Raw genomic sequence first — 15,086 nt, 5'->3', positions numbered from 1 at the left:
ACATATCGACAGCAGAGGCAAAATCAGATGTCACTTTCTTTGGATGAGAGCCGGACAGTGAAATTGTCTGAAGCCAGCAGAGAGTAAGCAGACTGCATCGCCTTCTGAAGTTAAAATATTTAAACTTTTTGCAGTCCACCGCTAATTTACAACCTTATTATTACATAGCTCTAAAAAACAAGGAGAAAAAAATGATGATTTAGACAACAGTTAGCTTAAAATCTGGTCTGAACCACCTCTTTTTCAGACACACAACAGGTGAAACACCAAGTGCAGTTCTCCGTTCACTATCTCTGTTAGAAAGAAATGAATGACCTAACGTTTGTTGGTTGTTTAACATTAATTTTATTTTTTTGCATGACTTCTTGTGTTTTTTCCTGCAGTTTGTTTGTGTTGTTTTGCCTTTTGTTTGCTTTTCCTGTGGCGTTCAGTGTTGTCCATACGCAGCCTTCTGTCTGCCCGACTCCATGTGAATGCAGCATTACTCAGTGTTCAGTAACACACACAGGTTCAGCAGTATTTAATTAGCTGTGGAGGTGAGATGTGACAGGACGGTGACTCAGGTTATTGTAACTGATGGGCTTAAAAAACAAACAAAATCCATCCTTAGAAAAATTGAATAACTGCAACCTGCAGTGAAACATGAAATGTACACAAGTGTTCATCTGGCCTCGCAGGTTTTTCACATTTTTCATGTCACTGTAGTTAAACGTCCCTGTTAATTGCCTGGAGAATTAATGCAGTGCAAATGGGCTGATTGAAATTCAGCGGACGTCTATGGTTTATTCTATTCTCTCTGGCTGCATTATGAAAGCTGTGTGAACACTCCCTTACTGTACTGGCTGCAGTGGACAGCTGGCCTTCATCGCTGTGACTGTTGATAACACAGAGAGGAAGAGAGAGAGAGAGAGGGAGGGAGACAAGGGGGAGGAGGTTAGCGGGAGATGGAGAGTGAAATTGGAAAAAGAGAGAGGGACCAGAGAGAAAGGAGGGAGAGGTTGTTAAAAAAAGTAGCAGCATGTCTTTGTTCAGGCTTTTATTGTGAAATTAAAATGATTTAAGAGCGCTACTGACTGAACTTTCCCTCCCTCGCTCTCTATCCGCAATGAAACCCTTAGCATAATTTAATTGCTAAACTAATGCTGATTGTTGAGCACCAGGAAAATATTTCTCCTCTGAGTTTTGCTGAACTCAGCCGAGCATTGCGACTTTCGAGAAGGGAGGAGAGGGGAGGGAGAGAAGGCGTGGGGAGGGATGCATATCAATCGGCATTAGTCAGAGAGCCCTGTACGCGTAAGACATGTTGGAATTTTAAACGGAGGGGAAAAAAGGGACAGCGGGAGGAAGTCAGGAGCAGAGGGTGGAGAAGAAGAAAGAAGAGAGGGAAGTTTGTTGAGCCGCACTGAGCTCCATTGTGTGTCCTCCTCTCCTCTGTCCGGCGCTCCTTCCTGTCGGCCCCGTGGGCTCCTTCCTGTGTGACTCATTGGCGTGTTAAAACCTCACTGTTCTTGTCCTCCCCACAGGGGGACAGAGAATGACAAGTGGCCCTCATCGAGCCTCTGGCCCCTGCCCCGACGCTAAAACAACACAATGCTTTGATCGGCTTCTCTGAGTGCTGAGCAGCAGGCCGGCCTGTGTTGTAAATACGCCTGCACAGCTTTATTGCCCTATAATGAGAGTCATATTTTACATGAGGACGGGCGTGTCGAGGGGAGAGCGCTAATTAGCTGTATGGGCTATCTTGTGTGCTTCTATGGCATCGTCTTTACCTGTGCTTACGTCTGCTCTTCTTCTGTGTGTGTGATGTTATCGTGTGTGTTTTTATGGGGTTTCTGTTCCTGATTGTGTTGCTGCCCTGTGTGTCTTTACCTGAGCTACACAGGATACTGACTGTGTGTGCATGTTTCTGTTTTATGTGTTTGCACAATGCTGACTTTGTATAAAGATCCTTTTTAATTATCAGCTTTTACAGTTCAGTGTCAGATGTGTCTTTTATCGCCTGTCTTTACTGTTGCAGCGTTTGTGTGTTCATGCTTATATTTGTGCGCTTCTCTCTCTGCAGAGTAAGTCAGTGTCATCAACAGACAGCCAGCCCAATGAGGAGCGGCAGGGCCCGTCGGGAGGCTACTCCTCCTCGCAGGGAGGAGCGGAGGCCAAGAGGAGGCGCTGTGACGACAAGGAGTCCCTTCCGCCTCACTCCTATGTACGTGTTTGTGTGTGTCCTCGTCCTAAGATAAGATAAGTTGAGGGTTAAGTGATGTTATGTTAACGTAAATATACTGTACATATAAGCATACAGCCACTGCGTGTCCGTCCGTGCAGTAATGTGTGTTTACGTATGACATCGGCCGTGACTTTATAGGCCACCCAGAGGTAAGAGGCCCGTGGCCAATCAGAGTGGTGTTTGTTTTGGACGGATCCAATGGGGAAAAGCGGCAGCCATCGGCGATGTGATGCCAGAAAGAGAGACGGCCAAGGCAGATAGCTGTAATGAATGAGATCGCTGTGTGTTTGCAGTCTGGAGGATTGATTGACACTGGGAGGTCTGTCTGTGCAAGATGGCCTCCAGCTAAATCAGTTTGGCATCAACAACAACAGACCAAATCTTGCCATTAGTTCAGAGCAGCAACGAGCGCAGATAGTTTCCACTTTCTGAATGTTTTTCCTCTCTTTCTGTCTGTCGGGCTGCATTACAGCTCCCATTCCTCTCTGTTTGCTCCTCTCTGTCTCTCCCTGTCTCTTTATCGTCAGCTCCCTGTTTTTCTACTTTTCCTTCTCACTCTGTCTTCTCCTGTTTTTACTTGTCTTCTACCTCTCATTCTTAATATTCCCTCACTCTTCTCTCTCTCCGTTGCCCCCCTCGTCTCTCTCTCCTTCTGCTTCTGCATTTTCGTCCTAGGAATAGACTGTAGACATAGCCCTATTTTGGCTCTGTATAATTAGGCACTGATGTCACTCCACACTCATGTCAATAGGAATATCAGGCCATGATCACATCAAAGCGCTGTTTCCATGGTGACTAAGTGCCATCGTTCTCACCCCAGAAAAAGGGCGAGAGAGATGTGGAGAGATGACTAGACAAAGAGCAAAAATGTGCCATGGATGGAGAAAGAGCAACAGTGTTTGTGTGAGAAAGAGAGAGAGATGGGAACAGACTGGTATGAGGGAGAATATGTGCTGTATAGTGTCTCTGTGTTTAATGTTGCATGGAGGACAGACAGTGAAAGGAAGCAAAGAGCGGCCATATTGATGTATCGATCTGTGTGTGTGTCCATCTGTATCATTAAAGTTCTCTATGTACACGTACATTATGTGGTATGTGTGTGTGGATTCCTTTAACTTTCACGTGTCTGTTTTTGCTCCTCAGGACAGTGATGGAGACAAGAGTGAAGACAATCTCGTAGTGGACGTCTCCAATGAGGCAAGTTACCTCTTTGTATTTGAGTTCCTCGTGCTTAAAGTTGATAGAATAACTATTTTCACTATAATATAACTATTCACATGACGTCCTGCATGTGAAAGGAATGCGACTCTGCTCTTCGTGTCAGCTCTACAGAGCATAAAGACAACTTTAAGCTTGTTGTTTTCTTTTCACTCTTGCTGCTCTTCCTTGTTTTTGCTGCAACTGGCAGCTTGTATCTGTGAACACATTCTGATTAACCCTCTGTACAATATCTGCTTATCCAAATACCAGAAGGACAAAATTATCAGCTAGCTTGTTACTAACATCATGGAGCTTTTAGCAGCTAAAGAGACTTCCTCTGAAGTGTAAGTGAGTGTTAACATTTCCCCCAAGAGTCAGTTACTCAGTTATTGCAGGTTTAAAGTAAAGTGAAACCTCTAGTTCACCTGCGTGTACGCTAACAGTTAAACATGACATGTATGTATTGTTGAACATCTTTGAGATGAGGTCTCACCTATTACCACTCCCCTCAGCCCTCAATAGTGGTTATACACTGAAAACATATCCCAACTCTCCCAAAAGATCTACCTAATTCTTACACATATCTTTTAAATAAAGCTAACAAACTATATAAAATAATCTGTGGCCATGCTTGGTGGATCTGTGAAGGAGATTGACAAACTTTGACTTAACTACTTGGGCTTGCTTTCTTGAATACTTGAAGGAAGAAAAGCTGTTGTTTTATTGGTGGATGTTTAAAGTGCAGCATACTGCCCGATATCTCCATTTTCCATATTTAACAAAACAAAACAACAAACAAACCAAAAAAAAGAAAAATCCCAAACACAACACAAAATCCAAATAAACCCGCCCACCTACCTGGGTACATCTATAGTACAGCCGTCTTACTGTCAAGCTACAGTAAGGTATCAGTAGGACAGATAAGGGAGAGATATGACCAGCTAAATGAGTAGAATTGATCAGACTGGGATGTCTCATTCATGAGGAAAGACAGACCTCTTTTTTTAAAAGGAAATGAAAGGTTGCCATTTCTTATTCAAATGCTCATCACATCCTCTAAGTGTAAACTTGAGGTGGTGAGGTAGGAGATTTCCAGGCAATAAATATTCTACAACACGCTAAAAGGTTAATAAGGCAATGATGTCTTTTTCTTTAGCACCATATAAGATGGGTTTGGGGATTGGTTTAAATCTTGACTAGGCATTTTCGGTTGCAAACCTGATATACTTCCAAAACCAAACCTAGAAAAAATTTAACTTAATTGTTTATATATACAGTATGTTAATCGAAATAAGCTCAAATAAAAGCCTGATGGGGCGCTGGTTTGGCTCAGTTGGTAGAGCAGGCGCACCATATACAGAGGCTACAGTCCTCGACGCACTGATCGCAGTGTGACTCCCAGCCTGCTGATCATTTGGTCTCTGTAATCCATAGAAGCAATAATATTTGAAATTGGCGCCATAGCTGTGGAGAAAGTTGTACAAACAGCTCATGGTTTCGCCCATTCTACATTCCTACAACACCCAGCGTGCATTGCACCCCTCCCTCTGAAAGGAACGGCCCAGTGAGAGACGCTGGAGTGAAATACTACCATTTCGCTGCAGCGGTACAGAATCCGAAATACGACGAGAATGTACCGGTGGATCGTCTAAAAAATCTTCAGGTCTGCAGTCTACATTTCAAACCTGACGATTTTGAACGAGACATGACATTGAAGGCGGGCGTCCTAGATTGATGAAGTGTAGTTTAGCAAGCTCCCTGGCCTCTACCAGTTGAAGCATTTTATGTAGTCTGGTGGAGGTTTTCCAGGGCCCATTGGAGAAGCGGATAGCGTCCTCCAAAGGCACAGAGCAAATCAGCGAACTGGCCCTTTAATGGCAGTTTATTAATGGGCTGATCCTCCAGAAACTGCATACACCAGTGTCCACATTCGCAATAGTCATCTCATGGAGAGAAATTTCCCCTTCAGAAAGTAGTTAATATTTTCTTCTGACATCTTCGAAAATATTCCACCTTCATTACCGATGTTTACTCACAGTTTTTCATCTCCACTATGGAACACATTTCACTCACTCACTCACTCACTCACTCACTCACACTTGGCTCTGTCTCCCACACACCTCCTCACAGCTCAGCCTTGTGCGAGAGCCGTACGTCCCAGTTACAGATCAAATCTTAGATTTTCTCACAAAGCCACATGTTTGAGGCAGCCTTTGTCCGACAGCAGCTCTCTGACACTGGGTTACAGCCCACACATGAATACAGCATGAATCCAACATTAGGAGGACCAGCTCTGCTTGCGGGAACAACTATAGATGTACTTGTTCCACAGCTCAGAGCCGCCCTCCGTCCTCTGAATCACCCCGTCAGTCCAGCTGTCCATAGTTCAATTCAGCAGGCAGAACTGTGTGTGTGTGTGTGTGTGTGTGTGTGTGTGTGTGTTAGATGTGTGTGTATGGAGATTTACTTTACTTTTTTATCTTATTTACTCATTTACATTGAGAATTGTATCTATGGCAACCTCGGTTTGTTGGTGTATCTGTGTGTGTGTCTTGTGTGTGTGTGTGAAATGTGAGACAAGTCAGCAGGTATGTAGCAAGTTCAGCTTTCCTTGTAAATAGGAAGAGCTCCTATGTAAGCTCATTACCAGCCGCCACTGTTTGTGTTCTCTCCTCGTGAACCCGGTCTGTCCACACACACACACACATACGCGTGCGCACACACGCACACATTCACTGATACTCTAAATATCTCCTCCTCATCTTCCTCTTCTGTGTACATTTTTGTCGCGTTTTCCTCCTCAAGCCCCTGTTCTTCTTTTCACTGTCTCTTTTCTTTTCTACTCCTCTCATCCCTCCTCCACCTCCCCCCTTTTCTCCCCCCTTCTCTCATTAGATAACTGCAGTCTGGTTCGTTTAATATATGCAAAGCCGTTTATGCCCCTGGAATATTTTAGTTCTTTAAATACTTCACACAGTGTACTAAAATATGTTTTATCTGAGCCCTCTGTATTTTGATATTGCACCCAAAAGCAGAACCAGCCTCTTGTGTGATTTGGAAACTGGTACAAAAGCAGAAAGAGAAAGACAAATGTTAATAATGGCTGAGAAAGGGGAGGGGAATTCTCTGGTGAATGACGTGTGTGTGTGTTTATCTTTAAGAGCGAACACGCATGTGCTTTTTTTGATGTTCGTATAAGCGTGCATATGCCATGTGTATGTCTGTGTGTGGGTTGTGAGTAGATGATTGTGTGTGTGTGTGTGTGTGTGTGTGTGTGTGTGTGTGTGTGTGTGTGTGTGTGTGTGTGTGGGTGTGTGGTTGCTGATCACTGTGACCCACTGAGAAGTGCTTACTCCAGCACTCTGTTCTCGGGGAGGCAGCGCTGGCTCGACACTGGCTCCAGTGATGAAAGCAACATTATCTGCAGGTCCACACACACGGCTGTGCCAGCGACAGCGACAATCTCTGCTGCTCCGTGTGATGTTCCCCGAGCTCTAAGATCCTTTACCAATCACACTACAGACTCTAACACTACAGGTTATGTTGTATATATTAAGTAAGAATCTGCAGCCTTTTACTTTTATTAAATGTATAATGAAACTTTTTCAAACTCTGGCTAAATGATCAAAGCTTTATTGCATTTGTGGGCTTAAATAGAAAATGAAAAACAAAGTAAAGGAAGTTATCATCAGCAGGAAAGAACCAAATGTGGTTACAAATACAAATATATTTAAATATATACATATTATAAAAAGACGTGCTGCTCTGTTGCATCAGGTACCGGTGAGACCATAATTATTTAGGAATTCCAGTTGGACTAAAAAACTTTGAAGTTTTTTTCATGAAGAACACTGCAGAGTGGATTCAAACATTGCCGGGGGCATTTTACGACGTCACAGCAACTTTCAAAGCACTGCTGATGTCTGTCCAAACAGCATTACATACTGGTGCTCTTTATTTAGGTTGCAAGGTATTGGAAGTGCAGCAAAACAAACACTACAGTATAAAAATCAACACAATATGTGAAGCACTGTGTTGCTCTCTGAGACTAAAAACACAGCAATAATCGTCTCTTTACGTTTTTCACCTTTGTCACTCAGGAGCCGAACTCTCCTGTGGGCAGCCCTCCTCACTCCCCCCACGGGAACGGGTTGGACCGCGCTCCGACCCTGAGGAAAGAGCTCCCGGGCTCCTCGAACACAGGAGAGGCCCCCTCTACCCCGAACCCCCGCAGCCCCACCCCAGGCAAGGCCAAGGAATCTGCACAGGTGAGACGGATGGATTCTTAGGGAGTCTCTGACAGTTTTTTCCTTTATGCTAATACATTGCTGCAATTTTCCAACATGTTTAATGAGCCTGAAGATTTTCCGCCTGTATGTAGTATTCCTTCCTACTTTGAACCCGCAGGTTGTCCATTCCCTGTACATGTTATGCCATCATTTATAGTATCTTTCTTTAGTAACAAAAACGCTAAAAACAACCCCTAACTATTGTAAAGCCACTAATTCTTGTTCTATTAAACTGCATTGAGAGGCTTATTTGTGATATTTCTTGCCTGACCTCTCCACAGATGGATAAGTCCCAGTCACCCTTGTCCAAGTCTGGCACCCCATCCCCATCCCACCGTGACGCCCTTACCCCTGGAGCACCAGGAGCCCCTGGGCCCAGCACCTCCTGCCTTCGTCTGGTCAGCAAAGCAGCTTCTAGTGCAGACCCTCTTGGTGAGATATAATGTGGTAACTGTTGATTAAGAAGCCTGCTATTGCAACAGGCTATCACAGCATTGATACAGTACATATATACATTACTATACTTTGTATACTATTTGTAACTATCGACTCAGAAAGTTAGAAAAGAAACAACGTTAAATTGTCATGTGATCTGTAACATCTCTTGGAGATGTAATTTACATTACTCATCATTTACTTTCTTATTTAACTGCTTGACTAAAGATACATATTAATTACTTAATATGTTAAACTATCTTCAGTTTAGTCAAGAACAGAACTAGCAGGACCGAATAGCATCATTACTTATGTGGGATTTGCACCCAGTCTTTCTTTGCCCTTCATGCCATGTATCCTCTTGTCCCTCTTTTTATCCGTTACCTCATTTGTTCATGTTATGACATTATATAAAGTTAAACTTCAGATAACATGTCTATAGTTTTTGAATATTAAAAACCATAAAAACTGAGACGCCCAGACTCTTATTATTGTGCTCTTGACAAAGGCTCCTAACTGCTCCTGTGTGGCCTACAGTGAAAACCATTGTTCTCCTTCTGCGCCCAGGTCTTAAAATTTATTGGTGTGTGAACAAAAAAGTTTAATATAAGAAAAGTTTTCCATTCTTCTCAGTCCCTCTGTGAGTGTGTTTGTGCTTGTTTGCTTTGTATTGTTTCCATCCTTCAACCCCTCCTTCCTCTCTCCCTCCCTCCCCAGCTCTCCGCAGTCCCATGTCTGTGCCCCCCGGTTCATACCCGGCTCACTTTGGCGTGGTGTCCCACGCAGGACTGAACGGGGAGCTGGCCAGCCCCGGAGGCTTCGGAGGCGCTCTAACTCTGTCCCCACAGATCAGCGCGGCAGCCAACGCCTACTCCCGCAGCCCCATGGTGAGTAAAGGCCAAATTATTCTCGTCTGTCAAAGTTTGATTTATAGTTCAGCATCATATGTAACCCTCTGACTGTCACTGTTAGAGAATAGATGAATGTGTTCTGCGTTATCTTGTGGTGTCGTGCATTTATCATATGCTCAAAGTTATCATGTTTACACTGTTTTTCACTGCGATAGCGAGTGACAGTCACAGAGAGGGAAAGTTTGTTGTTGAAATAGCTTATCTGCAAGATGCTAACCTTTCCTCATGTTGCTACATGTTGTTTTAAAGGGCCAGCTGGCCGTTCTTTAACCTCAATCCTATCATGCTATTATGAGGAACTAACCTCATTATGGTAGAAAAAAAATGCAGTTTGGCTGTGTGCCTTTGGAGGACGCTATCCGCTCCTCCAGTGAGCCCTGGAAAACCTCCGCCAGACTACGTAAAACGCTTAAAATCTCGGACTCCCGCCTCCGATGTCATGTCTCGTTCACAATCGTCATGTTTGAAATGTAGACTGCAGACCTGAAGATTTTTTAGACGATTCACCGGTATATTCTTGTCGTATTTCGGTGTCTGTACCGCTCTGACCCATTGCCTACAGCGAAACGGTAGTATTTCACTCCAGCGTCTCTCGCTGGGCCGTTCCTTTCAGAGGGAGGGGCGCAATGCACGCTGGGTGTTGTAGGAATGTAGAACGGGCGAAACCACAACCTGTTTGTACAACTTTCTCCACAGCTATGGCGCCAATTTCAAATATTATTGCTTCTATCGGTTATAGAGAACACCAGTTGACAAACAGAGGGCGAATTGCTCCTTTAAATATCAGTCCCGACATAAGTCCAGTAACTGAAATATGAACACAAACCCAATTCTGTTTTTACAATCTCCTGCAGCACACAGAGCTTCAACATGCAGCTAATGTGCATGTCAGCTGTGGCGGGACACTTAATATAGCAACAGTATATGGCTTCTGCACGTAGCTCCCTCAAGGCTTCATCATAGCTCAGCCTTAAGGCAGGATGTTCACTGCTGTTCCCTGTTCACCAGCCTCTCAGGGGAAAGGCACTAAGTTCACAACATCACATTTAAGCATCAGCACACTCACAGAGACTTTTAGGTCCTACAACTATTTTAACTAGTAAACACATGTATGTATCTTTTAGAAATCAGACTTTAATTTGTCCGTATTTTCCACAAGTTTCTTTAATAATAGCTAAAAACAAGCTTGTCTATTTTTAAGTTAAGATTTTCCTTATCAAGCTGCTAATTGTTTCCCTGCACTCCTGTCCCCACCAGGTGGCGTATGACTCTCGGTCTCACCTGAGGGCCCCTGGCCTCTCCTCCTCTCTGCCTGGTTCCTCTGGTGGCAAACCGTGAGTTTGTAATTCTTTAAAATGTAAACATTTGTATGGACTGACTTTTACTAGATTCACTCTAGTATTAAATCCCAGTTAATTCTCTCGTTGTCGGTATATTTTGAATTGAAAATTGGATGTTGTCTGCTTTTATGGAAACATACTTAAAGGCTTTTTCTTCCATTACAGTGTATGTTTAATTGCAGTTTATTTTCCTATTACAAACAGCAGTTAATTTTCTTCTCTGTTAATGGTTTTTGAAAGAAGTTTGTGAAAGCTGAGCAGGATAATCATGTCAGACTCAGAGAATAGTTGGATACAGACAGTTCTTTAGCCTTGCTCTTAGATCATGAAGAATATTAGGATTGAATTAAATGAGCAGTATTTCCTCCTCGCTGCTCACTCTTTGTGTATCTACCTGGGGCCTCTCAGTGTTGCACATTAACCTTGTCTAACAGCTGAAAGCCCTGAATACTGCAGAAACTGTGGAGCATCCAGATCAGCTTCCACAGCACTGAGGAATAGTGTTGTTTTTGTCATTTGTTGCAGAGTAGCAATTCATTCTTGCGGTGCTAATTTGAAATCATAAAACAGCCTTGGCTTCCAACTGCTTCGGTATTGATCGGCCATTAGCCATGCCACACTGACTCTGCCCTGTAATACAATCTGCCATTATGCATTCCTGCCCACAGCTACAGCGGCCAAGTAATCGCCAGAGTTTGGGCAAATATTGCTGAAGTTTTAAGGCCATTATGGTGTTGCAGACTTCACAACTTGCACATTTATTGTTGTGCATTATGTTTATTTACCTGTAGCGTTCAGCTTGATTGATTGATTCAATTTCTGTATTGATTTATATTCTTTCCATCTTCTCTCCAGCGCCTACTCGTTCCATGTGAGCGCAGATGGCCAGATGCAGCCGGTGCCCTTCCCCCCCGACGCCCTGCTGGGCCCAGGAATCCCTCGCCACGCCCGTCAGATTCACAGCCTGAACCACGGAGAGGTGGTGTGCGCCGTCACCATCAGCACCTCCACGCGTCACGTCTACACCGGAGGCAAGGGCTGCGTCAAGGTGTGGGACATCAGCCAGCCGGGTACCAAGAGCCCCATGGCCCAGCTGGACTGTCTGGTGAGAGATCAGAATATGTGCACACACAAGTGTTGAAAATAAAGATAGATACACTGACAAGTATTTTAAATGTCATCAATCAGAACAGGGATAACTACATCCGCTCCTGTAAAATCCTCCCCGACGGACGGACCTTGATCGTCGGCGGGGAGGCCAGCACGCTGTCAATCTGGGATTTGGCCACGCCCACTCCTCGCATCAAGGCTGAGCTGACGTCGTCTGCGCCCGCCTGCTACGCTCTGGCCATCTCGCCTGACAACAAGGTGTGCTTCTCCTGCTGCAGCGACGGCAACATCGTCGTCTGGGACCTTCACAACCAGACTCTGGTCAGGTAAGAGGAGAGAGGAAGGAGAAAAAGCACATGAAAATGAGCCTCCAAAAATAGAGTGCAGACAGGAGAGAGCACAGAGGGGAGAGGGAGGAAGGTGAGGGAGAGAAAGGCTGGAGGATGTGGAAACATTTCAGGAACTTCTTAAGGAGAGGAGAGAAAAAGGATGTGAAATATGAGAGAAGAAAGGAGGGGGAGAGAAAATCGTTTCAGTCTGGGCCTTCCTTACCTAAGTGTAAAGTCAGGTAAGCAGAGGGGGGCTGAAGTAGCCGCAGGGGTAATAGATGGGATGAAAATATCAGATTCTGGCAAGGTAGGAGGAAGAGGAATGCGGGAGAAGGGAAGACTTTAGTAAGGAAAGGAGAAGAAGGTGTGGGTGGGGTGAGGGCAGTCGGTGCTACAGGGAGAGTTAAAATATATTTGGTCTGACACCTCCTGGAGAAAAGAAGCAGATAAACACGCAGCATGCAGACTGTGTGTAAGCATGTTTTTGTGTTCATCTGTGAAGTTTTTGTGTGTCTCCTCCCTGCAGGCAGTTCCAGGGCCACACGGACGGAGCGAGCTGCATCGACATCTCCAACGACGGCACCAAACTGTGGACGGGAGGGCTGGACAACACGGTGCGCTGCTGGGACCTCCGAGAGGGACGCCAGCTGCAGCAGCACGACTTCACCTCACAGGTACACACGCACAGATACGCACACATGCACAGTACGCACATACCTCAGGTACATAAACACTTGCATTACATGATCATATGAATATAAACACACATGGACAGATTGGGTTCGATGTACACACACTTCAAATCACAACTCACAAACACACACACACTGACCTCGACTCGCGGGTATTTACAACAATACACACAAGCAAAACACATCAACAAACACCGACATGATTTTACCTTACATGTCCTCACACACACACACGCACACACGCACACGCTGACTCTCTTATTCACTCCTCACTGCCACAACAGAGCTATACAGTTGACCACAGTTGTCAGATGAGTTTCGATCCACCGTGTAATGACTTTCTCTCTCCCTCGCCGTCTCTCTCCATCTGCCACTTCCCGTCACTCTGTTACCATTTTCTCCCTCTCTTTCCACATTTATTAATTCACTCCGTGTTCACCTCTATTACATCACTCCACTCTTCCCTTTTTTAATGTTCCACCATCTCTTCCTTATTTTTCCGTCTTAATTCCTTCATCTGTGCTTCCTCCTATTGTTCTCTTTCCTCCTCATGCTTTATCTCCTTTCCTCCCTCTTCTTCTCATTCCCCAATTTTGTTTTCACTCCTGCCCTCCTCCTCCTCCTTCTCCTTTCCCTCTGTGTTTTTCTTCTTCTCCATTTCACATTATGCCTCATTTCTTCCCCTCTCCAGATCTTCTCTCTGGGCTACTGTCCGACAGGCGAGTGGCTGGCTGTGGGGATGGAGAGCAGTAACGTGGAAGTCCTGCACGTCTCCAAACCTGACAAGTACCAGCTGCACCTCCACGAGAGCTGCGTACTCTCCCTAAAGTTCGCCTACTGTGGTATGCACACAAACATTAACACTTGCATTGTTATTAAACATTATCACTACTTTAACCTGTGGTACTTTCTTTGTGTCGGTGTTATTTCAGGCAAGTGGTTCGTGAGTACAGGAAAAGACAATCTGTTGAATGCATGGAGGACGCCATATGGAGCCAGTATTTTCCAGGTGAGAGACGAGCGCAACGCAGGATGTTTGTACGTTGTGTGTTTACGTATCGGAGCATTTATATAAATATATATGCTTGTGCATGTGTGTCTGTATCTGGGGCTGCAGTGTCATCTGTGGATAGTGTTGTCGAAGCTCTCTCTGCTTCCTGTCCCTGACACGCACACACGCACACACTTGCAGACACACTGAGCCCTGGAGGCAAAAGAGAGGGAAAAGATGAGGGGATTCGGAGGGAGAGAGAGAACGATAAACATTTTTTTTTCACATCCCTGGTTTGTTGATCCGTGGTGACTTGCGGAGGTTTATCAGAGAGTGCAGGCTGCCAACACACACACACGCACACACACGTAACAGAACAAATGAAGTGATTCCGTCGTGTTCAAACACTCCGTTTGAGGAAATGTTGAAACATGAATATGCAGGGAAGCAATATTTTTAGCTGAGCCAGTTCATCTGGGTGTGAATGAAACTAGCGAGGGGGGATGAAGGTACATTTAAGCTGAGTGTTTTGTGTGTCTGTGTGTGTGTGCGTGTGCGCGCGGCTGTCATCTTTCTGTAAGCTACAGTGGGCAGCAGGGTTGGCGGCTCCTGTCTCTCCCTGTGGACTGAAAGGAGAATGCTGGCTATCTGCTTTGTTATCCAAATGCCAAACGTTTCTGCTGCCAAACAGCTCCCTCCTGTCACCGTGTTATACAGAGCTGCTCTCTCTCCCTCTCTCTCTCTCTCTCTCTCTCTGGTTTATCACTGTCCTTTCCAGTCTCCTCTCCTCTTTCTCTCCTTGTCGCTCTGTTTATTGTTGTCCTTTCTCGCTCTCTGTGCTTACACATTTTTATCTTCCTCTCCTGATCTATCTGTACCTCGACCCTCACTGCTTTTTTCTCTGCCCTTGTCCTTTGGTTTATCCCTGTCCTCTCTATCTTCCGGCCCATATTTTATCCTTTTTTTTTGCAGTACCTCTTCACTTTTTTTCCTCTCGTTCACATTTACTCCTCCCCTGTGTCGCCCTCCTGTCCATTTTTATTAAAATAAGCTTTATTGGCATGGATATTATTACAAATTCCTTATCCATCCATCCATCCATCCATCCATTATCTATACTGCTTATCCTGTTCAGGGTCACGGGGGGCTGGAGCCTATCCCAGCTGTCATTGGGCGAAAGGCAGGGTACACCCTGGACTGGTCGCCAGTCAATCACAGGGCCGACACATAGAGACAGACAACCTTTCGCACGCACACCCACACCTATGGGCAATTTAGAGTCACCAATTAACCTTACAAGCATGTCTTTGGACTCTGGAAGGACAAATTATTTATTACATATTCAAATACAATACAATTTATTTAAAAAATATTAATAAAAAGTCACAAAGGACATTATTTTTAACAGAAAAAAAATCAACAAGAGGCTACAGTCCTTAATGTGGCGGCCCCCGGGTTCGACTTCCACCCTCTGCCCTTTGCCACGTGTCATCCCCCACTCTCTCTCCCTCTGTTCCCGACACTATCCACTGTCCTCTCTCTCTGAATAAAGGCACAAAAAGCCA

At 44.8% G+C, this 15,086-nt stretch overlaps 1 protein-coding gene across 2 annotated transcripts in view; it reads left to right on the top strand.

The window, feature by feature from the left end:
• tle2b (TLE family member 2, transcriptional corepressor b) overlaps positions 1–15,086 on the top strand; it is an 81,782-nt gene that overhangs the window by 60,588 nt on the left and 6,108 nt on the right. For both annotated transcript variants that reach the window (XM_069679310.1, XM_069679309.1), the window contains exons 9-19: positions 2,063–2,203; positions 3,368–3,421; positions 7,525–7,692; positions 7,995–8,145; positions 8,866–9,035; positions 10,317–10,393; positions 11,255–11,504; positions 11,588–11,835; positions 12,365–12,512; positions 13,222–13,372; positions 13,463–13,539. In XM_069679310.1, the coding sequence (XP_069535411.1) occupies positions 2,063–2,203; positions 3,368–3,421; positions 7,525–7,692; positions 7,995–8,145; positions 8,866–9,035; positions 10,317–10,393; positions 11,255–11,504; positions 11,588–11,835; positions 12,365–12,512; positions 13,222–13,372; positions 13,463–13,539 (1,635 nt within the window). The remainder of the gene's footprint in view (positions 1–2,062; positions 2,204–3,367; positions 3,422–7,524; positions 7,693–7,994; positions 8,146–8,865; positions 9,036–10,316; positions 10,394–11,254; positions 11,505–11,587; positions 11,836–12,364; positions 12,513–13,221; positions 13,373–13,462; positions 13,540–15,086) is intronic.

The sequence above is a fragment of the Semicossyphus pulcher genome, unplaced genomic scaffold (assembly GCF_022749685.1).
Source record: "Semicossyphus pulcher isolate SPU_LCO1_2020_fin unplaced genomic scaffold, fSemPul1.0.p SCAF_4, whole genome shotgun sequence".
NCBI lineage: Eukaryota > Metazoa > Chordata > Actinopteri > Labriformes > Labridae > Semicossyphus > Semicossyphus pulcher.
This window is presented reverse-complemented; position numbering and strand designations above follow the sequence as displayed.